This window comes from Trifolium pratense, linkage group LG2 (assembly GCF_020283565.1).
Source record: "Trifolium pratense cultivar HEN17-A07 linkage group LG2, ARS_RC_1.1, whole genome shotgun sequence".
Classification (NCBI taxonomy): Eukaryota; Viridiplantae; Streptophyta; class Magnoliopsida; order Fabales; family Fabaceae; genus Trifolium; species Trifolium pratense.
This window is the reverse complement of record NC_060060.1, coordinates 34,967,848-34,990,580: the sequence shown is the minus strand read 5'-3', so window position 1 is coordinate 34,990,580 and position 22,733 is coordinate 34,967,848. Positions and strand designations below refer to the sequence as shown.

At 32.6% G+C, this 22,733-nt stretch overlaps 6 protein-coding genes across 6 annotated transcripts; 5 read left to right on the top strand and 1 right to left on the bottom strand.

Annotated features, from left to right (window-relative positions):
• Positions 1-271: 271 nt before the first annotated feature.
• LOC123904631 lies at positions 272-991 on the bottom strand. Its single transcript, XM_045954267.1, has one exon. It carries the CDS (start codon positions 989-991, stop codon positions 272-274), a length of 720 nt encoding a protein of 239 aa, XP_045810223.1.
• A 3,198-nt stretch (positions 992-4,189) lies between these two features.
• Positions 4,190-4,968, top strand: LOC123910050. Its single transcript, XM_045961077.1, has one exon. It carries the CDS (start codon positions 4,281-4,283, stop codon positions 4,845-4,847), a length of 567 nt encoding a protein of 188 aa, XP_045817033.1. The 5' UTR covers positions 4,190-4,280; the 3' UTR covers positions 4,848-4,968.
• A 2,045-nt stretch (positions 4,969-7,013) lies between these two features.
• LOC123910051 lies at positions 7,014-8,026 on the top strand. Its single transcript, XM_045961078.1, has one exon. The coding sequence runs from the start codon at positions 7,136-7,138 to the stop codon at positions 7,691-7,693; it is 558 nt and encodes a 185-aa protein (XP_045817034.1). The 5' UTR covers positions 7,014-7,135; the 3' UTR covers positions 7,694-8,026.
• Positions 8,027-8,736: 710 nt separating this feature from the next.
• On the top strand, positions 8,737-10,469 carry LOC123908940 (peroxidase 7-like). The gene is made up of 2 exons (XM_045959686.1): positions 8,737-9,024; positions 9,534-10,469. The coding sequence occupies exons 1-2, from the start codon at positions 8,749-8,751 to the stop codon at positions 10,281-10,283; spliced, it is 1,026 nt and encodes a 341-aa protein (XP_045815642.1). The 5' UTR covers positions 8,737-8,748; the 3' UTR covers positions 10,284-10,469.
• Positions 10,470-11,603: 1,134 nt separating this feature from the next.
• LOC123911091 (two-pore potassium channel 1-like) lies at positions 11,604-14,572 on the top strand. Its single transcript, XM_045962437.1, has 3 exons — positions 11,604-11,936; positions 12,952-13,923; positions 14,193-14,572. The coding sequence occupies exons 2-3, from the start codon at positions 13,013-13,015 to the stop codon at positions 14,338-14,340; spliced, it is 1,059 nt and encodes a 352-aa protein (XP_045818393.1). The 5' UTR covers positions 11,604-11,936; positions 12,952-13,012; the 3' UTR covers positions 14,341-14,572.
• Positions 14,573-16,883: 2,311 nt separating this feature from the next.
• On the top strand, positions 16,884-20,647 carry LOC123909739 (microtubule-associated protein 70-5-like). Its single transcript, XM_045960620.1, has 11 exons — positions 16,884-17,189; positions 17,803-17,888; positions 18,015-18,080; positions 18,175-18,345; positions 18,426-18,596; positions 18,675-18,830; positions 18,922-19,068; positions 19,223-19,294; positions 19,375-19,950; positions 20,091-20,239; positions 20,344-20,647. Exons 1-11 carry the CDS (start codon positions 17,093-17,095, stop codon positions 20,360-20,362), a joined length of 1,710 nt encoding a protein of 569 aa, XP_045816576.1. The 5' UTR covers positions 16,884-17,092; the 3' UTR covers positions 20,363-20,647.
• The last annotated feature ends 2,086 nt before the right edge of the window (positions 20,648-22,733 follow it).

The following is a 22,733-nucleotide window of genomic DNA, read 5'->3' as shown; positions in this document are numbered from 1 at the left end:
TATGACCATTGAAGATGCTATTAGTGAAATGAGATCCCTTAATTTTAGCATTAAACATATCAATCAACTAATATGTGTTAGCTACCGTAAAAGATTAATATGTATTAGCTGTCTCTTACTACTTATAATTGTACATTCAATTCTTTCCTTAAAAAAAAAACAAATTGTACATTCAGTTCAATTAATGTGGTCCATAATTTATTTATTTTTTTGAAAAAACTTATGTGGTCCATAATTTTTTTTTTTTTTGAAAGGAGACACATTATATTAATCAAAAAAAGGAGGGAATTACATTGCTTATTTCTTTTTGGATAATAGGCCAAATACAAGAGGGGAAATTTGAAGTCCAATCCTTATTGGGCTCAACTTCAACCCACCTAGCCATTTCATGGGCAGCTTGGTTAGCCCTCCTAGGGACCCAATTGATATCAGATCTAGGGTTTGTACTGAGGAATTGTTTGCATCGCCGCACAGCTTGTCCCCAATTTCTTCGAATCTCTCTTTGCTTCCTGACTGCATTAACCACAACTTGTGAGTCGAGTTCGAAAATCACATTTCGTTCCCCCATCTTTTCAATCCACTCTATTGCATCCAATAAACCCCTAGCTTCACCCGTGACAGTATCCATTGCTCCATCGTGAGTCCTAGTCGCAACCCCGACGGTGCTCCCATCCACCCGTCTTAGAACCAACCCCGTCGACCAATGGCCATCACTGCTTAGGTGAGCATCCACATTGATCTTAAGGGTGCCCCTAAGCGGTGGACTCCAGCTGATGTCGTTGCTGCAACTTTTTGTTCTCACCTGGGGCTCGTGGATTTCCTGTTCAAAGTCATGAAGTTGGTATTCTTGAAGCTGCTTGGTGGCTATGGAGCTGATCTCTTGAGGTGGTAAGAGTTTCTCCTGAAAGACAAGCATATTTCTCGCATACCATATACCATATATGATAGCTGTAATTTGTTCTATGCATTCCTTGTTTGTATTGTTAATCATGTATCTGATCCAGTCATAGACATCAGTGATCTGATTTTGCCCTAGATTTAGGTTTAAGGATGAGGCAAACCAGACTTGTTTCGTCCATTCACAATCTAAAAACACATGGTTGGTAGTTTCTAGACAATTAGTGCAACGAGGGCAGAGGGGGTCACATCTGACACCCCTTTTGAACAAATTGTTCTTAACAGGTAGGGCATTCTTTAGGACTCTCTATAGGAGATGAGTGTGCTTGGAGGGCTATGTGGTCCATAATTATTAAGAGATATTCTCTCTATTTTTTTTATACTATAAAAGATATTCTCTCTGATTACAAAAAAAAATAAATAAATAAATAAATATTTTCTCTAAATATTTAACGTTACACGAACAACAATATATAGAAAAATTATTTTATTTCTCTAAAAAAAATATATATATAGAAAAACATTTTGATTAACAAATTTTTTTTTGAAAACTTTGTTTGGTTGAGAGGTTTGATGGCACCACTTCACTACTCAAGAGGGTAATTTAACCTTAAGAATAGTTATCATACTGAACAAGTTACATATATTTTGGTTTTCAAAAAAAAAAAAAAAAGTTACATATATTTTGAATGTTTTGCTTTTGCATAATAAAATAAGAGTCAGGATCCGTTGACACCAACTAGTTTGACACCAAATGTTACACCTCTCAATAACGTTTTAACCGATATAAATTTTATAAAATCCACCGTTTGATTGAAAGTTTACATCATATAGATCATTTGTGTAAAATTTCAGATAAATCCAAAATCATTTGATATGCTATTGAGACACATAAAGATTAACGGCATTTAAAAATATACAAAAACCGTTAATTTTGATGTATCTCAATAACATATCAAATGATTTTGGATTTATTTGAAATTTTACACAAATGATCTATATGATGTAAACTTTCAATCCAACGGTGGATTTTATAAAATTTATATCGGTTAAAACGTTATTGAGAGGTGTAACATTTGGTGTCAAACTAGTTGGTGTCAACGGATCCTGACTCATAAAATAATAATGTTAGATATCTTTTTTATCATATCTTTGAATGATTTTTGGATATCTTTTTTAATAACAAACAAATCCTATCTTAAATCCTAATCATATATCTTTTTAAATATAAATATAACATCTTCAAAAGAAATATAAGACATATTATTTTCAACAATTAACCCAATTAATCACAGTCTTTCCTCAAGTGTTTTCAACTCTCTCTCGGTTCATCTTTCTTTCTCTCAATTATTGTGTGTTCATCCTTTAATTGAGTTCCAACAATGACAAGATCTTTCCAAAAATCATCATGCAATGAAGAACAACAAGACCTTTCACTTAAATTGTCAACATTGGTTTTTCAAGAAAGAAGTATCATTCAAGAAGTCAACAAGAACGATAAGCCACATGCGGTTGAATTGGGTGATGCAGCTGTGGGAAAGAGGAAAAGGATCTCATGGTCCTTCCCTGTTTTTTCTTTTCTTTTTATGACTGACTGATCCTCTCTTTCTTTTAGTGTCATTACTATTACTATTAGAGCAATCAAAAGATTTATTGTGTTATTTTTTCTATTTTATTAACCATGCAATGTAACATTTGATTTTAGAATTTGATGAATTTGTAGAATTGCTGCTACTTTCCTTTACCTTAAAATCAGCCAATTTTGAGGGTATTTTGTGTTTGTTTTTAAATTGGATATGTTTCAAGAAGAAAAAACTGTTTGTTTTGAAAATATAGAATGAGATTTTATTTTATTTTAAACAAATTTATATTTTTACATATAAAGAAAGACGTGTTAAACGAAAAACATGAATATGAGAGAGGGGAGATTCAATTAAGATTTATCGGCAACACACGTCAGGGTTTGAGAGAGAGTACAATGAAAGTTTTTTCTTGATATAATTCTACAGTTGAGCAAATGGTTATAGAATCCACTTTGCGAATACTAAATCATTAAGTTTTTTGTTCACATGTAAAGATTCGAAAAAAATATATATAGAATTAGGATTGAATTGATTTTGGAATCTCTATGTAACGAAAGTTATTAAATCATTGGAACGAAAAGGTTATATTGCTCTCTTCCTTGGGCGTAAGTCATTGTTGGGTGAAAAAATCATCGTGTTCTTATTATTATTATTATTATTATTATTATTATTATTATTATTATTATTATTATTATTATTATTATTATTATTATTATTATTATTACTGTACTATATTACTTGGTTATTGTCGCTAGGAGAAACAACTTATATTTGATTCCAACCCCATTTATTTAAAAGGCAAAAATTCTATCCATCTTTTATCTTAAACTTTAGCCATTTATCTTTCTTTTTATTTTATTTTATTTTATTTAAGTCGTTTATCTTTTAAACCGCTTACAATATTATCGTTCAATGTCCTGATTAGTTGATATTGTAATTAATACTAAATGAGAGAAATTTTTGTGTCAAAATTAAATAATATATATTTTTTTTTTTTTACAGTTAAAGTGTTTTCCTTTAAATGACTTATCATGAGGGTAATAACTATGAACCAAAAATAAATAAATAATAAATAATAGGGAAATGGTCACCACACTTGGGATATGCAATGCAAGATAGGCCAAGTCTAACATGTACAAGCTACTCATGTTGTGGATGGTGCACAAGTCTCTAATAACATTATAACGAATACGAATTTCACAAAACCGATCATTATATTGAAAGATTATATCATATAGATCATTCATAGAAATTTTTAGAAAAATTGAAAATCATTTGATAAGTTAGACCCATCAAAATTAACGGTTTATGAATTTTTTTTGTAACAGTTTGGTCCTTTATTTTTATTTTTTTGTAACAGTTTGGTCCTTTATCTTTTTTTTGTAACAATTTGGTCTTTTATCTTTTTTTTTTTGTAACACTTTGGTCCTTATTTTATTTATTTATAAAAAATAAAGGACCAAAGTGTTACAAATAAAAAAAAAGATAAAGGACCAAACTGTTACAAAAAAAAGGGACTAAAGTGTTACAAATAAAAAAAATAAAGACTAAAGTGTTACAAATAAAATATAAAGGAACAAAGTGTTACAAATAAAATATAAAAAATCAAAGTGTTACAAAAAAAATAAGATAAAGGACGTGTAATTTTGCCTAAAATAAAATATAAACAAATGAAGATAAGGTTTTAAGATAGAAATTGCTATAAACGTCACTTACATCCACAAATTCAATAGACTTAAAAGGTTTGCTATCTGCATATGTGAGTGAGTGAGTGATATCTAGATTTGAGCAACAAAAAAGATGATGAAAAATCTCAGCCTGAAAATAAAGCTTCAGCTTCCAAATTCCATAAACCCTTCATGTTCTCTTTTTACTCCAAAAACCCCTCAATTAAGTCTCAAACCCATCAAAGTATTAGGAATCAAAAACTTGAAACACCCATCATCAAAACTTGCAATAAAACTTAGAGAACAAACACCAACATTGGAGGATGTACAAAGAGCACAATCAATGAAACTTGCAGTTCTTGAAAATGAGAAGAAATCAAGAATTGTGATAATAGGAGCTGTTTCTGTAGGAATTTTGTTGCTTCTAAGTGGAATGGATGAACAAAAGGCATTGGCTTTGGGACCTGAAGGGCCACTTGTGGAAGAGTTTTGGGACAACGTGAGAAGGTATGGATTGTATGCATTAACTGTTAGTACAGGTGCCATTTACACAATCATGGTGCCTATATTTGAGCTTCTCAAGAATCCAATTACTGCAATTCTCATCCTTGTTATTTTTGGAGGTGGCTTTTACATTGTTTCTCAAGTTCTTTCTGCTATGGTTGGTGTTTCTGATTTTAGTTACGATTATGCAAACTAGATATAGTTTAATTTGATACATAGATTGCTCCAACTTCTTCATAAATTTGTTTGGTTTGTACTATAGTAAACTTGTTAAAAGTCCTATATCGAATTGAATGAGATATAAAGTCTTTTGAAAATATGTTTATAATCGAGAGATATCTCTTTTTGCAATTTAAACATCATCAAATGAATTACAACATTAATCTATTTTTGCAAAAACCCAACATAAAATTGCTTATAGCTCACAAAATATTAGAAGAAATTTCTAACACTCTCCCATTTGAATAAAACCAATTGTGTATTTTTAATTTGAAGGAAATATTTTTAAAACGAACTAGTAAGAGACCCGTGTTACGACGGTATTTTTTTAAGTTATAGTTTGGTAATCAAAATTGGTTGTACTTATAAATATTTAAATTGAAAGAAACAATTACATAGAACATATTAATATATCAGTTAGAATTTATCTCGTGTAAGATAGTTTTTTTGAAATTTTTATTAGTAAAATCTTGTCACACATATGATAATTATTTTGAAATTTTTATCGGTGATAACTTGTCCCATATATGATAGTTAAAATTTATATCAGTTAAAATTTATCCCGTATAAGAACTTGTCTCACACATGAATTTGAAATTTGAATATCATAGTTTGCCTCCAAAAGATAACTCATGACAACTTGCAAAATAAAGGACATTGTCACATGCATTTGTTTTCAAAAGTAACTAAGTGGCTTGTGGCTTGGTTAAAATGCAATTATGTTCTTTAGTAAAATAACATTTGCACTCACAAGATAAAATATAGCTTAGATGGCTTGGTTACTTGTATACTTTCAGTTAAGTTATCAATTTTTTTTATACCAATTGCCCTTATTTTAGACACATGACAACATCTTAAGTAAGAACAATTAAGAGTTTACCAGAACAATCAAATTATATAGATTTCGAACGGATAGCATATTTTGTAATGAGACCACTAAATAAATGATTCCAAGATACTACCTAATTAAATGATGTTGAATCATGGTGATAGTTTTGTTCTTTATACAACACATTTCATGGATGTCACCAACTCCGCCAACTAGTTATCTATGTAGAGTGCAACAAGAAAATAGTTTGCCACAAAAAAAAATGTGTATAAGAGAAGAAAAAAATTGTGTGTAAAATGATCAGAGAAAATTTTAGATTAAGCAAAACGTGTGTTAGAGAAAGTGAGTGTTAGGATTTAAGCACATTTCGAGAGTCTAATCCAAAAGACTAGTCCAATATGTGGGAAAATCTTATGACTTAAATACCACATCAAGCTTTTTGATATACTCGATGTGGACTCCTAACATTGTCATACCCATTAAGAGTCGACGTCCACGACGGCTTTCACACTATCAGCATTGACCCGATGGTAGCTCTTTCCTTTTCGGCGGTTTCACTTAGTATTCGGTGGAACACTTTAATCCAGCCTATACGTAGTCCTTTTTGTGGCCTAGCTCTCAATGAAAGCACCAATTGTTAGGATTTAAGCACATGATGAGAGCCCAATCTAAAATATTAGTCCAATAGATGAGAGAGCCTCGTGACTTAAATACCACATCAAACTCTTTGATATACTCGATATGAGACTCCTAACAGTGAGAGACCGAAGTGTATGGTATATAAACAATTATGAGGGGTATATATAAAATACTGTATTAAAGCTTAGTTCGGAGGGACATAAGCCCAATATGAGGAAACCCAATCAGTTCGAAGAAATTCGGGCCACAAAGAGAAAAATTTACGAGAGTTCTCTTCCCCTCCCTATGACACTCTTTTCCCCCAAAGTTTGTATTTTTGTCCTTGAATAAAATTTTCTAAATGCGTTTTTTAAATTTTTTTGCTGTTAAAAATAATATTTGAAAATAATGAAAATTTCAAAAAATGAATTTCGAAGTCATTATTAAAAGCGCATAATAGGATGTTAGTTGTGTATCTCGATTGTATTGTAGCCGTTAAAAAATAGTAAAATTTCTTTAATTTCTTAAGAAGAAAAAGAAAAACCAATTTCTACCAAAAAAAAATGAGAAAAAAGAAATAAGCCTACTCTGTTTCCATTTGATACGATTGCATGGTATCGACAAAGTTAGTTTTGGAAAGTTCCATATCACACCATCCTTATCCATATCCGTTGTATTCTATGATAATACAAATCACAGGTCATTTTGGTAAAATACATCAAAAAGAAAAAAGTTAAGTTCTTACTTAATATAAATAGAAGGGTAGGTGTTATATATCTCAATATCAAGATCATAATAATATTCAAAAATAAGAAGTCATGAGCAAGTACATTATTATTTTAAAAAGAAGTATGCAGTTAATTTTCTCGGTTTCTATATTTGGTTTGTTTGTGTTCTACTCTTGTGGATTTTGCTATGTATACCCCCTTGATCAGTCAATATTGAATGATTACTTCTCAACAACGTGGCTTCTCTCCATGCTTGAAAGGAAATACATGTTTCTCATATGTAATATTCTCATTGTTTTTCTAGCCAAAACCTCTTCCACTTCTTCCCTTGATCACTCAGAGTACTCTCAATATTCTAAACCTTCCATTAGTGCTAAGGATCATCATGAACTTGTGGTTGATATTGATCAAGAAGAACATGATGAAGAATTAGTAGTAAATGTGATGAAAAAGAAAGAAGAATTTTATGGAAGATCATCAGAGAATGAATTTGCTCCAATTGAAGAAGAAAAAGAGGTGGAGGATGATGATATTGATGAGATATTTACAGATCTAGAGGAACTCAACAGAAAGTTTGATGAGTTTATAAGGAAAATGAAAGAGGAGATTAGGATTCAACCCCAAACACTACACCCAATTGGAGTGTAGCTATATCTAATAATTTTTTTGCGATTTTCACATGCTCATTGAACCGTCTAATTTAGTTCAGGATCAGTTCTAACATTAAGTGGTTTCAGCTTCCTCCCGATTGCAGTTGAAGGGGATCGAATATCTAAGTAATTAAGTGTACATACTACATACAAATAGTATAAATTTTTATTTCATCGTGAATGATAATCATATGATAATCAAATAAAAATATATAGCAGCTAGCTAGCTAAAATAATTAATATATCAAGTGCTATATAGCTCGATCGAGTATTACTCTTAAAATTATACATTATTTATTTATAAGCCACATATAGTAGTAGTTTTTTCTTTAATTATCCATTTTTTCTTTAATTTTTTCTTTTGTAATCAAGTCAGAAAAATTGGAGGCAAAATAATGTAAATTTACTAAGCAAGCAAATTCGTTTTAGATGAACTATTACTGATTTATAAATATAAACATTGTTCATACATGGCAGAAAGATTGACAAATTCGTTTTGTTCACACTGGCGGAGCGGCAACAAAAGTGCAGACTGATTAGTTAATTTTAGTCTTTCTTCTATTTCTTGGAATTTTGTTTATTATGAAGTTTCCTCCAAGTGAGCTTAGGCAACTCCTGTTTGATGATTTTTCCGGGACTTGCATGCCTAAGAGCGTTGGCTTAGTTCCTTAGTTTTTTTTTTGGGCTTCGGCCTTTTTTTTTGCCAAAAAAAGTAAAAAATAAATATAAACATTGAAATTTTGAATTTGATGAATTATGTGACTTTAATTAATTAATAATGCTAAACAACTGAAGCCGGCTGTCACATGCATTAGACCTCAATATCTTGTTTAGTTGTTTAGTTCTTCAGTCTTCACCAAGTAAAACCATCTTTGGTTGAGACTTTGTTAAAATATTATTGATATTATATATAGCACAATGTGCCACATCAACGCGTTGGTATGTTAATAGTGCTTACCACGTTTTATTATTATCAAAAAATCTCAACCTTAAATACGTGCATGACATTCTCACAATGCATCAAACATTGCTAGCTATAGCTTTTGAAACATCATGAAGCTCCACTACCTTAACTCACTGTTTCTTCTTGTGATCATCTTGGATCTAAGTACCAATATCTATGGTCTCTCATCATCACAACTCGTGCCCAAAAAAATATTGAAGCCATTATTACCACCTCCTGAAGCCTTGCTTTCAATTGGTCACTATCATGGAACATGTCCAGATGCTGAAGGCATTATCTCACAAAAAGTTGCTGCTTGGATTAAGAAGGACCCTACCTTGGCCCCATCCATCATCCGTTTGCATTTCCATGATTGTGCCATCAGAGTAATCACATAACTCAATCTCTCTTTATATTTTACAAATTTTTTTCCTATACTCATTTTTTGATACAATGTTGCTAATTTATTGCACATTTCCCTTAAAATTTAATTTCAAACGCGCGTGATATGTTTATTTACTTGTTGTGCCTATATTTAGTATCACGATGGATTTGCCAAAATCGTTGTGCACCATGTTATGTACACTTATACTAATTATGGTTTAATATTTTAATATAAGATTTAATTTATATACATTGTATATAAATTTTTTACACCGTAAGCCAATTATAACCGTTCAATTATTAAAAAGCTTGAATTTTATCATATCCAACTTAAAAGTCGTATAAAATATGGTTTGTGATTTATTGAAAGTATAAATGGTGCATAAAAAAAAATTTAGTAAAAAAAAAAAACTTTTCAATATATTAGATTTGTTGATCGATCCCTTGAAGTAAATATGAATTAAAATTGTTTTCTTTAATTAATGTCATTTTCACTTGATTTAAAATGTAGGGATGTGATGCATCAATTTTGCTTAACCACTTAGGGAGTGAGAGAAAAGCTTTTGAGAGTAGATCCTTGAGAGGTTTTCAATTGATTGATGAGATCAAGGTTGAGCTTGAGAAGAGGTGTCCTAGAACAGTGTCATGTGCTGACATTCTCACAGCTGCTGCAAGAGATGCAACAATTTTAGCTGGAGGACCATTTTGGGAAGTCCCATTCGGACGAAAAGACGGCAAGATTTCAGTAGCCAAAGAAGCAAATTTGGTTCCACAAGGACATGAAAACATAACAGGTTTGATTGGTTTTTTTCAAGAAAGAGGACTTGACATGCTTGATTTGGTTACTCTCTCAGGCTCACACACAATTGGAAGAAGCACTTGTTATTCTGTTATGAATAGAATTTACAATTTCAATGGAACTGGTAAACCTGATCCTTCACTTAGTATCTATTACTTGAAGATGTTAAGGAAAAGATGTAAAAAAGATTTAGATTTGGTGCACCTTGATGTTATAACTCCTAGGACTTTTGACACTACATATTACACAAACCTTAAGAGGAAAGTTGGTTTGTTGTCAACAGATCAATTGCTGTTTTCAGATGTAAGGACAGGTCCTTTTGTGGAAGCATTTGCAACACAACCTTTTCTTTTTACTAGTCAATTTGCTGTGTCAATGGTGAAGCTTGGGAATGTTCAAGTTTTGACTAGGCCTAATGAAGGTGAAATCAGAGTCAATTGCAATTATGTCAATCATGTTTGATTGATTTTTCTATTTAATGTGTTGTTGATTTTATTGTTACGATGTTATATTTGAGTTTTGTAAGGGTACATTTATTGTATTCCTTTAAGAAACTTAAGATTGAATACTTATAAGACTTAGAGGAACATTTTGTATCAATAATCTTTTAAGATAAAGGGATCAGATGTAACTCTTGATTTAAGAGTGAAGTAGTATAAATATACTTAACGATATTGTTTTATACATTATTTTGAAATATATTTTTAATACCTTTACTATTAGAAATGAGTATTGGGTCTAACTCATTCTTACAAAACTGGCTTGTAAGGTGAGGATTGCCTCTACTGATTTTATATTATTTCTAACATTTACCTTCATATGGTGATACCCTGCACAATTTTATAAGGATTCGCCTACATCAAGAGGGGGTGTGTTTAACCAGTCTAAATTGAGTTTTTCAAAAGCCAATTTGATCAGATGATGGGCCACTCGGTTCCCTTTGTTTTTCATAAAAGCTAAAGAGTTATTCTTTTCGTGCCCACCATTTCTAACGCATGCACCCCTGAAATGACTAAACTACTCCCTCGCTATTTAGGTGGTGAAATCCGTTTGCATCCTACGTAGTGAGTGGAATTATTTTTTTTACTCAACCCCAATGCCTTCACCCTTCACACTCCCCATGAATGAAAATATTATGAAAAAACACATTTGCTTACTTAGAATGCGAACTCAATTTGTACTTTAACCAGTGAACCTTGTAAAAAATTGGCCAACGTCAAATACCATAAGCGGTTGTGACAGTATGGACTAACACACACATAATGTATAATTCTATAAATTGAAACCCTTTTTTTTCTTTTCATTTTTTAACCACTATACAATCTTTCATTCCAAATATTTTCTTGGAGTGAAGGAAGGGTTCACACTTTAACTTGCGAATTGTGTTTCATTCAAAATTGTTTCGTGAGAGGTGGGTTGAGAGAAGGGCGAAGAGGATAAAAAAAATTGATTTTTATAAGGTTCGGATCCTAGGTAGCGAACTCAATTCAGATCTTAGGATGCAATTATTTTTTTTTTCTTTTTCAGTTTTTGCAATTTACACTCACTACCTAACATGTGAGGGGAGTAAAATTGAAAGTTGAGGGACGCTTGAGAAGCTCATGGGATGCGGTCATAAGCGACAGTCAGGATCATTTATATTGGACTTTAAAACAATCATACAAGTGAGTTGGACATGGGGACCCCACATTTTTACTCTAAATCTCAGAAAAACCTGTTGGTACCCTCAATAATTTTTGGATAACTTAGAAAAACCTTTAAAATTTAATATGTTGGGTAAACTATTGATCTTGGACATGGATACAATCGTACAACATGAAATACTGGTTTTAAGGTTTAACATGGTACTCGTATCGTATGTATGTATGTATCTTAGTGGCATTTATCATGGTAATGGATATGGATGAGTAGGGCCACGTGCGTCATATAAAAAAGGATAAAGCAGAAGCCGAGCGTTTTAAGGTTTTTAGAATGTCCGTCCATTTTTGGAAGCATCAGAGACATTATTGCCAATGATTTCGGAACTTTCTACTTTCTGGTTACTAATCATTCAATTTCTTTACAGAACAACAACAATTTGATCTACTCCAACCAACCTTCCTCTCAGCTCCTCAGGTATTACTTATCATATCATAGCTAACATTTTCTTAAACTACTTCTCTCTGTGTTGTCTGCCTTGTAAAATTTCAATTATTGATTTTCCAACTGCATCATTACTACGTCTTAATAACAATTAGGAATGTATTATTGATGTATATTGCATTGCATTGCATTATTATAGCTTATATAAGTGTTACTTTCTGTTTTTTTCAAATTAGTCTGTAAACACATAAGTTTCTTCTATATTGTTATTGGTAAATCTGACTGATGTACTAATTCCATGGAGAAAATTTCCAAAGTTTTGTTAATGAAGATTACAAAACAGGGAAGAACAAAGAGAACAACTAAGGCTGCTAGGGTTTCCTAAGATTACCCGGGCATTAGAAAATAAGGGTTACAGAAAGAATATATAGCAGATCTAAAATGACTAGACTGCTAACTTAGAAACATGAAACATAAGTCCAATATCTTAAGCCCAATAATATTATTATCTAACAAAGGTATATATAACAAATCATTAGGTCATTGGGAATGAATGAAGGAAATGGTTTGTGCAACCAAATGTACTAAAGATCACTGAAAATATGATTATATGAATGACCATGCATGCATATATCTAAGAATTTGGAAAAGATTAAATTGTTTGTTGTGGGAAATACTTCATTCTATTATTGTTGTCGTTGAAATTTGAAAGAAACTCTAGTACTACTTATTAATTCCTTGGTTTCTACTACTACTTTCATAAACATTTTAGAGCTTTGGAACATGATAGAAGAAAACTAAGGGTTTGTCTGGATTGATTTATTTGAGCTTATTTACTGAGATTGTTTGAGAGAGCTTATGAAAACAGCTTATAAGATGTCTATAAGTTGTTTTCAATTTATTTCCATAAGCTCTTTAGAATGGCTTATGAAAATAGTTTATAACTTATATCAAACAATTTTGATTATATTTTATATTTTGTTATAGAAATGGATTATACATAAGTACTTATACGATAAGTGCATAATTAATCTGTTTATCCAAACAGGGCCTAGTATCTTAGAGCTTCAACTATTCAAGTAAGGAATGAAGCATTAGTAAATAAGTTGATGGGCAGTAATGAGGCGCAACAGTTATTGCTTTCAAATTCAATGGAACATTCTCATCTCAATGAGAAGAGTGACCTTCTTCAGAGAAGAAGACCGCGGCGTGGCGGCACTTCAGAGACAGATATCAATATGCCGCAAGAACAGAATGGTGTCCTCCAAACCCCTTTACTACCTCAATGTATAGATGAAAAACAAGAAGCAGAATTTAATTTCAGGCCAGTGTTTTTGTGTTTAGCAGCTTACCTAGGTACAGGTACCTTATGTTTCTTTCTCGCAAGTTACCAAATTCAGGGCATAAAAACAAATGGATTTCTTGATGCCCTTTATTTCTGTGTTGTGACAATGACTACTGTTGGATATGGAGATCTTGTTCCTAATAGCACTATAGCAAAATTACTTGCTTGCATTTATGTCTTCGCTGGTATGGCTCTAGGTGGCTTAATTCTTAGCAAAGCAGCCGATTACATTGTTGAAAAAGAAGAAATATTTGTTGTTAAAGCCATGCACAAAGCTGAAAAATTTGGTCCAGAAGAAATTTCTAAAGAACTTGGAACTAATAAAACCAAATACAAGTTTGTGCTAGCAGCATCTATTTTTCTTGTGCTCATGATTGTAGGGACTGTTTTTCTGTATTTTATTGAAAAACTAGATTTTGTGGATGCACTCTATTGTGTTTGTTCCACAGTCACTACTTTAGGTTATGGAGATAAGAGCTTCTCAACTGCTGCTGGTAGGACTTTTGCTGTGTTTTGGATATTGAGCAGCACCATCTGCTTGGCTCAGTCTTTTGCATATCTTGCTGAACTTTATACTGAAGATAGACAAAGATCACTTGTAAAAATGGTTCTTGCGCGAAAATTGTCACTCCGTGATCTTGAGGCAGCAGATCTTGATGGAGACAAAGCTGTCAGGTAAGACAATACGCTATGAGATGAACTATTTTGACCAGCACTTTCACAATTTCATGAATGTATTAGTCAATTTGCAAAGTTCAAGAAATATTTTGAACATCGCTTACAATTTCGATGACCAATTTCGTATTCACTCATAATAAAAGACAGTGCTAAGCTTATATTAATATTCATAACACGCCATCACCAGTATTGCATTGATAAATAGCTCCAATATTTAGCTATACTAAGCCTTTAAATACTGATATTGATCAACATTTTTTTTACAGTGCTGCAGAGTTCGTTGTATACAAGTTGAAAGAAATGGGAAAGATCAACCAAGAAGATATTACAGCTGTGATGGAGATTTTTAGAAAACTAGACTTTGATCAATCAGGAACTCTGACTGAAGCTGATATCAGAAATCCTGAATTCTAAGCCATCTTAACATTATAGCAGCCTTAGGAACCGTTAGATTTAGAGAGAAAATTTTGTCAAGCATTTAATGTGTCCACAATTGTAGCAACTCTCAAATAGGTGCCAAAGTGAGTTCAACAACACATACATATTCATTTTTCTTTCACGTTTTAGGTCTATTGTGGATGGTCTTAAAATGTAATAAACAACTAGATTAACGAATCTGAATACAAATTCGAGCTTTTATACTTTATTTTCATTCACGTGTTTCTGAAATTCTTTATACACATAGGATTGATGCAATTGTCATTTGAGCATGCATTTGAATACAGGTAACAATATATCATTGTTTTGGTCTCTATCTAACCAAAGCGCGAATAAGTGAAACTTGACCATCTTTCATGAATTAATTGAAGTTTTGAGCATCTTCTCTATGTTCTGGCATTCCTGCTACATAATCTAAGAGCCCTTCACCTGCTTTTTCATCAAGATCTTCAGCTGAGAATTTGGAAACGCCTCCGAATGCTATTATTGCAGCAAAGAACACAGCAGTGGAAGCAAACAAGGGCCAAAAATATGTCAGAATGGTCATTATTTGTGGAGGTGCATATAACAGAAAGGTAAAGGTTAGTGAAATTGCTATTGCTATGGATATTTGATATTTATATTGGAGAAACATTCCTTGTAAATCCATGACCTCTTGCTATTTGTGAGAGGAGGAAATAAGACAAGAATTTGGTTATTTATATATCTCTATGCAAGGACAAATGTTTTACTCCCAAAATGCATATACTTTTTTTTTTTTATTTTTTTATATTCAAGTCTAGAGGGTGTACTCAATGCTATAACTCGGTTGCTATGAAACACAAACACTGACATGTTGACACCAATAAAATTTTAAAAAAATGACATAATTTATTGTAATCATATGTGTCGGTATTGTGTTAGTGTGGGGCACTGAGACATGTTGGACACTGGAACACGCCTTTGATTAAAAGTGTCGGTCTAGGAAATGATAGTTTCAAAACTTGTTTGTTCTTCGAAGTATCTAAATATGTTTCCCATATTGTCCTCCACTCTTCCTATGATGTAATGTAATGCTTTGGTATGGTATAAGATACTTTGCCAATTTACTTCAAAGGTCGATTGGTGGTGTCCTTTTTTATGTTTGCTTTTTTAAGTAGTACAAAAAATGTTTGTTGTACCTGGTAATTTTTTTATTTTTCTTTTAGAAATTTGTATACCTGATTTTTTTTGGAGGGGTTTGTTGTATACCTGATATTAGTCTAAGATATTGTTGAGATTTGTCTATAAATAAATTGGATTCAATGTTATCTACATTTCAACCCCCCAAATAACCGACACGTAAGGACATAGGTTTGTTTATGTTATCGTATAAAATAAAGTATTTTAAATTATATACTGATTTTTTAATTTTTCTAGCAAATTGTATTTTTAATCTACCAAATCAGAAACAAACACAAAAATACATGTCATAAAGAAAGGACCACCTGAAGAGGTTAGGAACTTTCATTATCAAACAATGGTTAGTAGTAATAGGAAATTATATTAACAAATGATAAAGTTCAATCATATTTCATCAAAAAATTCAACTTTGATGGTGTATCATTATCATGGTTTGTGGTAATGCCTACTTCCAAACATCGACATTTGGCTGTGACCTTGTTTTTCAGAATCAGCTGGAGCCGTGGACATTTTTTCCCTTCTTCTAAATAACTAAATAATTAGTATACAATCATTAAGAAAATAAGATAAGACAAGGTATATGAATACTAATTTTATATTAAATTGTTTTATAATTCGAGTCATGTACCACCTCAATTATAACATTGAGCATTGAAAAAAAAATTGAAGCAAACGGGGTCAACAAATTGAAAAAATATTTTGCAATCCATGTCACCAGCTAATGTAATATTATTTCATTTACAGAAAATATGATTGATGCTCAACTTTATCGCTCTATTTGTACTATAAAAGAAGCATAATAATTATCGACAAACCAAAGTAACTTTTTGATTAATCTTATTTTAAGTCAAATCAAGCACAGATTATGCCTTGATTACCCCCTGCACTTATTGACGCCTTATTTACCTCCAATAGAGGGGTGGTTATGTGTAAAGTGCTCCTCACAATTGCTTTTTTTTTTTTTTACTGAATCTTGTCACAATTGGTAAAAACATGTTTTTGCTAATACTGGTCAAATGCTACACACATGAAGTAGAAGGATTAGCCGGCTTGGCCGGCCTGTTAACATTTGTTAAAAAATTCACTTTTTAAGTTTAACTGATGTATTTGTTTTATAGTATTATAGACTAGATACATAAATGAATTGTTCCAGTGAATATAACTCAGTTGGCAGAAATATTGCATGTAATATGTAGGGATTGGAGTTTGAGCCTAGTTGACAAAGAAAAAAAAGCATCAATGAACCTAAAAAATTAATTTGAAACCAATACATACACACACATTTTGTTCCTTTGAAGTTGAACATCTCTCTAATCTAATTGTTATTTAATATTATTATTTATTATTATATGTGACCCCTGCCTGAGAGGCTCCATTTGTTGTTTGTTGGTATGTATTTTTGGACTCTGCTGCCAGCTACTTTTTCATTTAGCACTACCCAAATACCAAACTATAAACCAGAACAAAACAAAACAACATTGTGCATATATATAACTATAAGCCAGTTTTGTGTTGTGTTGTGTTGTGCTGTGCATATAATCTGTGTGTGCTAAAAGTGAGGAGGGAAATGGTGAGGTGTGAAAAGCAATATGGAGAGGAGATTCCACTTGTCCTCTCAGACCCTATGGTGTTGGAGATTACTCGTTTGCAAAACCAAGTCAAAGGTTCTTTCTTATCTATCTTTCATTCTTCTCTGTGTTTCTATTTCCATCATCATAAGTTTGAGTTTGAGTTAGTTTCCATGAGGACATGTCTCTCTCACTGATATGCTTATGTTTTTATTGATTGACTTAGCCTATGCTCAATATAGGCCATTGTTAGGGTGAAGTAGTGCATGTCATGTTAACCTACGATGTTTGAGAATCGTTTGAAACTTTGGACTACAACATCGCCACATTTAATAAGTAGACGTTCATGCTCTTCCACGTCGTTGTGGACACATAGAGTGACTTGATCGATGTTGATTAAGCACAAACAAAAGCAAAGAAATATAAACTGAGTTTTGAGACACTATTATTCTTTTTTCTTATTTGTTAGCCAAATCGGCAATAATTGGATCATTTTCTCATAATACTTGAGGGCAAGTAATAGAGGCACAAATCTTCATTTGCATTTTAAACGATTTTCAAACATCAATCCACCGTATATCATATGATACACTTCTGCACCCTAGAAATCACCATGAATATAAGTTGAATACAGTTCAAGAACTTACGACTCTAGTAGCCTTAAGTCTAGTCACTATCTTCATATAACTCAGTGTGATCATTGTTGCAGAAAAAGTTAAGGAACTAGCAACTTATCAGAGTGAAATCAAAGCATTAAAGGCTACTGAAGTTCTGAAGGATAAGGCTATTGTAGAGGTATTTTTATTAAATTCATCTAATCCAAACTCTCAATTCATCTAACAATAATTACAAAATATATGAATTTGTAAACTAGACGAGAGAAATGATGTCAGTACTAATATCGTCTTTCTCCACTTCCAGTTGAGAAATGATGTCAGTAAACTAGACGAGAGACTTAGCGTTACAGAGGATCATCTTAAGCAAAAGGTGCACTTATTTGGTATACTTATACCAGTATTTCTTTGAAGTAGGAACCATATCCAAAATTGCTAGAACCTAAAACAAATTGTTTGATATGCAGAATGTAGAAATCAGGAAACTGGCAGATGAAAAGAAAGGTGCATTGGCTGCACAATATGCGGCAGAAGCAACGCTTAGAAGGGTACATGCAAATCAAAAGAATGAATATTCTGTTCCAATTGATACTGTCATTGCCCCACTTGAAGCTGAGATTAAAATGTATAGGAAGGAGGTACAATGTAACAAATAGTACAATTTCCAATAAGTGAATTTTGTGGACTAACAACACTAACATACAATTTGGCTTCATAGATTACAACACTTCAAGAAGATAAGAAAGCTTTGGAAAGAATAACAAAGTCCAAAGAAACTGCATTGATAGAAGCACAGAGGATTTTGCAAAGTGCGCTCGAGAAGGCTCTAATAATTGAAGAAGTTCAAAATCAACATTTTGACTTAAAGAGACAGATTGAGATCTTCCAGGTATGATTTTTTGTATTTCCTTTACTCGTCATAATGAAAATGAAAATGTTTTAACCAATTTACAACTAATATGAACAGGAAGAGAACAAAATTTTGGAGAAAACTCTCCGCCAAAAGACTATTGAAGTTGAAAAGCTTAGCCATACAATTCAAGAACTTGAGGAAGTCATATTAGCTAACGGCGCAACTGCTAACGTTGTTCGCGATTACCAGAGACAGATTATCGAATTGCAAGCAAGCATTCTGAACTTAATGTTGGATATATTGACTGATTGTTTTGTTGATCTTATGTGGTGGTAACTTGGTTTTGCATGTAATTTTTCAGGAGGAGAAAAGGACATTGGAGAGGGAGCTAGCAAGAGTAAAAGTTTCTGCCAATAGAATTGCAAATGTTATGGCTAATGAATGGAAGGATGAAAATGATAAGGTCATGCCTGTCAGGCAATGGCTTGAAGAGAGAAGGATTGTGCAGGTATGACTATGTATGAATATCTTTCCATGAACTGCTTCTATTAGCTCTCTTAAACAATCTCACAAGTGATTATGTCAGTAGATAAACTTAAAGAAGTCAATTCAAATAGCCCTAAATGAAATTTCTATAATCCATTATGTCCTTGCATATGTAGGCAGAGATGCAACGGTTGAAAGAGAAGCTAGCTATATCAGAGAGAACAGCTAAGGCAGAATCACAACTAAAGGTATTTATCTGACTTATTTGTATTTCTATGCAAGCATCTAAATCAATATTCAACATGTTATTTGGTGTTGTTTAATTCAGCAAAAACTAAAAGTGAGGCTAAATACATTGGAGGAAGGTTTAAAACATTTTTCAAGTTACTCCGCCACTTCAAATGTGTTTTCTTGGTCTCCAAAAGCAGAAAAGTCTAACATCAAAGGTTCCTTAACAACAAGTGGTGGAGCAAGAAAGAGATCCACATCACAACCAAGAGCCTCTTCTATTGGAAGCCCTTTGTTCCAGCAGAGAAATATTAAAACCAACACAAACACAGTTGGAGGGAATTTAAAACAGAAAAGTCCTATTAAAACGAAACATGCTTCTGCAGAAAACATGTTGAAGAAAGGGTTGTGGACTTCAAGAATTAAAGTTGCTGATATTACTGGTGAAAAGGAAAATGAGATGCAGGTGAACACAGACACTAATTTAAATAACATCAACGTCAAAACCATTGATGATGAAGATGAAGACTTCCAAAGCAAGAAACCAAATGATTCAGGCAGTGATGATGTGGTGTCAGGATTTCTATATGATAGGCTGCAAAGAGATGTCATCAAATTGAGGAATTCTTGTGAAACCAAAGACAGTAGTTTGCAAGCTAAAGATGAAGAAATTAAGGTAATAGTAACAGTTGTCCTACTTCCTCGAGCAATTTAGCACCGACACTTCAGATTGTGGAGTGTCGGGTGTTCAGTGTCAGTGTCTAAAACTAGCACGACACCTATACATGTGATTACATTCAACTACTTTCATTTCAGATGCTCATAAGGAAAGTTGATGCACTGACCAAGGCCATGGAAGTAGAGTGGAAAAAAATGAAAAGAGAAGCAGCTGCTAGAGAAAAGGAGGTTTCATCGATAAAGGCGGATGATAACAGGAAAAACAGAAACACGAATTCCTCCAAAAGGTTCTCTAACTTGTTTTGTAGTGTGGCTGACACCTTTTAACTAACAAGTTTGTTCTGTTTGTCTGAAAACTACACCATAATAACAATGTTATAAATTGATGCAGGGTGATGAATGAACGTTGAGGAATCTTTATTTAGAGATAGCTAAAGGCAATTTGTTTATAAACTGCATCTTGTGATTTTTCTTTGTAAATACAAAAGATTTGGTGAGGTTAGTATCTTCAAATAATAAATTTCCACTGGCAAAAGGGAGTTTGATTATTCAAACATATACAAAGTGTTCGTTGTAAATTTGTAATTGTGAGTTTTACACATTGCACTGTTTAAACTTTTCAAATGCATCAGCACATAATTGAACATGAGGAACACTCGAATAACCGGTAAATATGATTCTTGCCCCTTCCCTAATATTACAATTCCATTTCTGGTTTCACTCTATTATTAATAGCAATGAAATTGAAGTATTAATTCAATTCCATTGAAACCTGGGATCTGATACACAACAGCCTAGCATTTTACATCATACAACAATTTTTTATAAAGGATCTGTCAAATGAGTTGCGCGTCATGTCTAAAATAGTTTAATCAAACATAATTTATGTATATCATTCCAAGTTTCATATCATGAATCTTCTTACATAATTTATTTCTCGAGAGCAAAGAGAAGGGAGGGGTCAACATAATTAAGGGATGTTGATATATAATTTCTTAAATACTTTATTTTTGGAAAGTAAAGGGTTTCAACATTACAATCAAAAATCAAGGGGAGGCGTTGTTGCTGCCACTGCCAGCCGGCCTAAGGGTCAGTTTTTCCTCATTGCCATGGGCGTAAGCTTCCTGTATTATGCACTTCCCGGATATCTTTTCACCGTCTTAACATTCTTCTCATGGATTTGCTACACGTTACCGCATAATATCACAGCAAATTGGGCTGAGATTTCAGCTTATCATGGAAGCCCTCTTGTTGCACCATGGTCATCTATTGTTAATGTTGGGGTTGGATTTATCATGTTCATCTATATAATTCTACCTGTATGTTACTGGAAGTATAACACCTTTGATGCTAGAAAGTTTCCAATATTTTCTAATCAGTTGTTCACTCACAGTGGACAAAAGTATGACACTACTAAGTGTTAAGAGTCCCACATCTTTGATTCTAACATGGAATCAGAGCTTCTCCAAGATCCAATAAGCCGCCTGTTATCAGGTTTCCGCTATCGGGCCACCCACCGTTTATATCCACGCACCAAGCCCAATAGTGCTGGGCGTGAGGTGGTGTGTTAAGAGTCCCACATCAGTTGAGAGATGGTCTGACTAAGTGTTTATAAGCAAGTGGCAATCCTCACTTTACAAGTCGGTTTTGTAAGGATGAGTTAGGCTCAATACTCATTTCTAAGACTAAGATCTTAACCAAGGACTATGATCTTAACATTGATGCATACAACAAATATGGCAAGTTGTACCTTAGTCCTCTCTTCGGATTAGAGATCCATTTTCTAATAACACAGTTAAATACGTTGACAATAACATCACACAATTTAAGTGTCACGTAGTTAATAATCAATTTAAAACCATGGCTATTTCAAAAAAAATGGTAAAGATAATGACTAATTTGACGATAAGTTGAAAATATAAGGGACTGTTTTGAGTGGATAAAGACATGTTCGAGAATGACTGAATTAAAAAATGTTCGACAAATCAACAATGAATTGGTTCAAGTGATTAGGGTACAATGGAACTTGGTACTGTGGTTTGGACCATGGTTTATTCTAAAGAATGGATGAACATTTCTAGAAACCTTTGATGAAGGAGTAGAAAAACATTTGGGACTGAAATTGTTATGGGTTGGGTGATGGGTGTTTTGAATATAATATGGATTTTGTTTGGTTTGAATTGAAGCTTGTATAACTTATTATTTTTTAGTGTTGATGATGATAATTTGGAGAGGATAGTGAGAATAGAGAGGTGTATACAAGTTAAAGGGATTGTGTGCAAAGAGAGTAAATGATGTGCAATATAAAAGCTAAACTAAGCTAGATATCCTTCAACTTTCTTGCTTGTTCATTCCACTACTAAAAATGGGTATTTACTCTTTAGACCCCCAAGTTGCACAGAGGCCTCTCAAAAATATATTTTTACCTTTAAACTTAGTTTGAAAGTTACGTTATAAATTTAATGTTAGTTCATAATGTAACTTCTTAACCGATACAAGTTAAAAGTTGAACGGGAAAGAAAATTTGGATTGGTGCCAGATAAATCTAAAGATTCATATCATGCCACGTGGAATTTAGAAGAAAGAAAAAATTACAATCCTTCTCATGTTTTTCGTTCTCATTTTTAGAAAATAAAATCTTTAGAAATTTAAAATGACATGAATCCTTATTTTATTTTTTGCATATATTGTGAATTCGATTAAATCACATCAATTACTTTGATGTGTGGAGCAAATACGATTAAGCAATCAAATACGTGAGAACGGTAGTAATAATCAAAC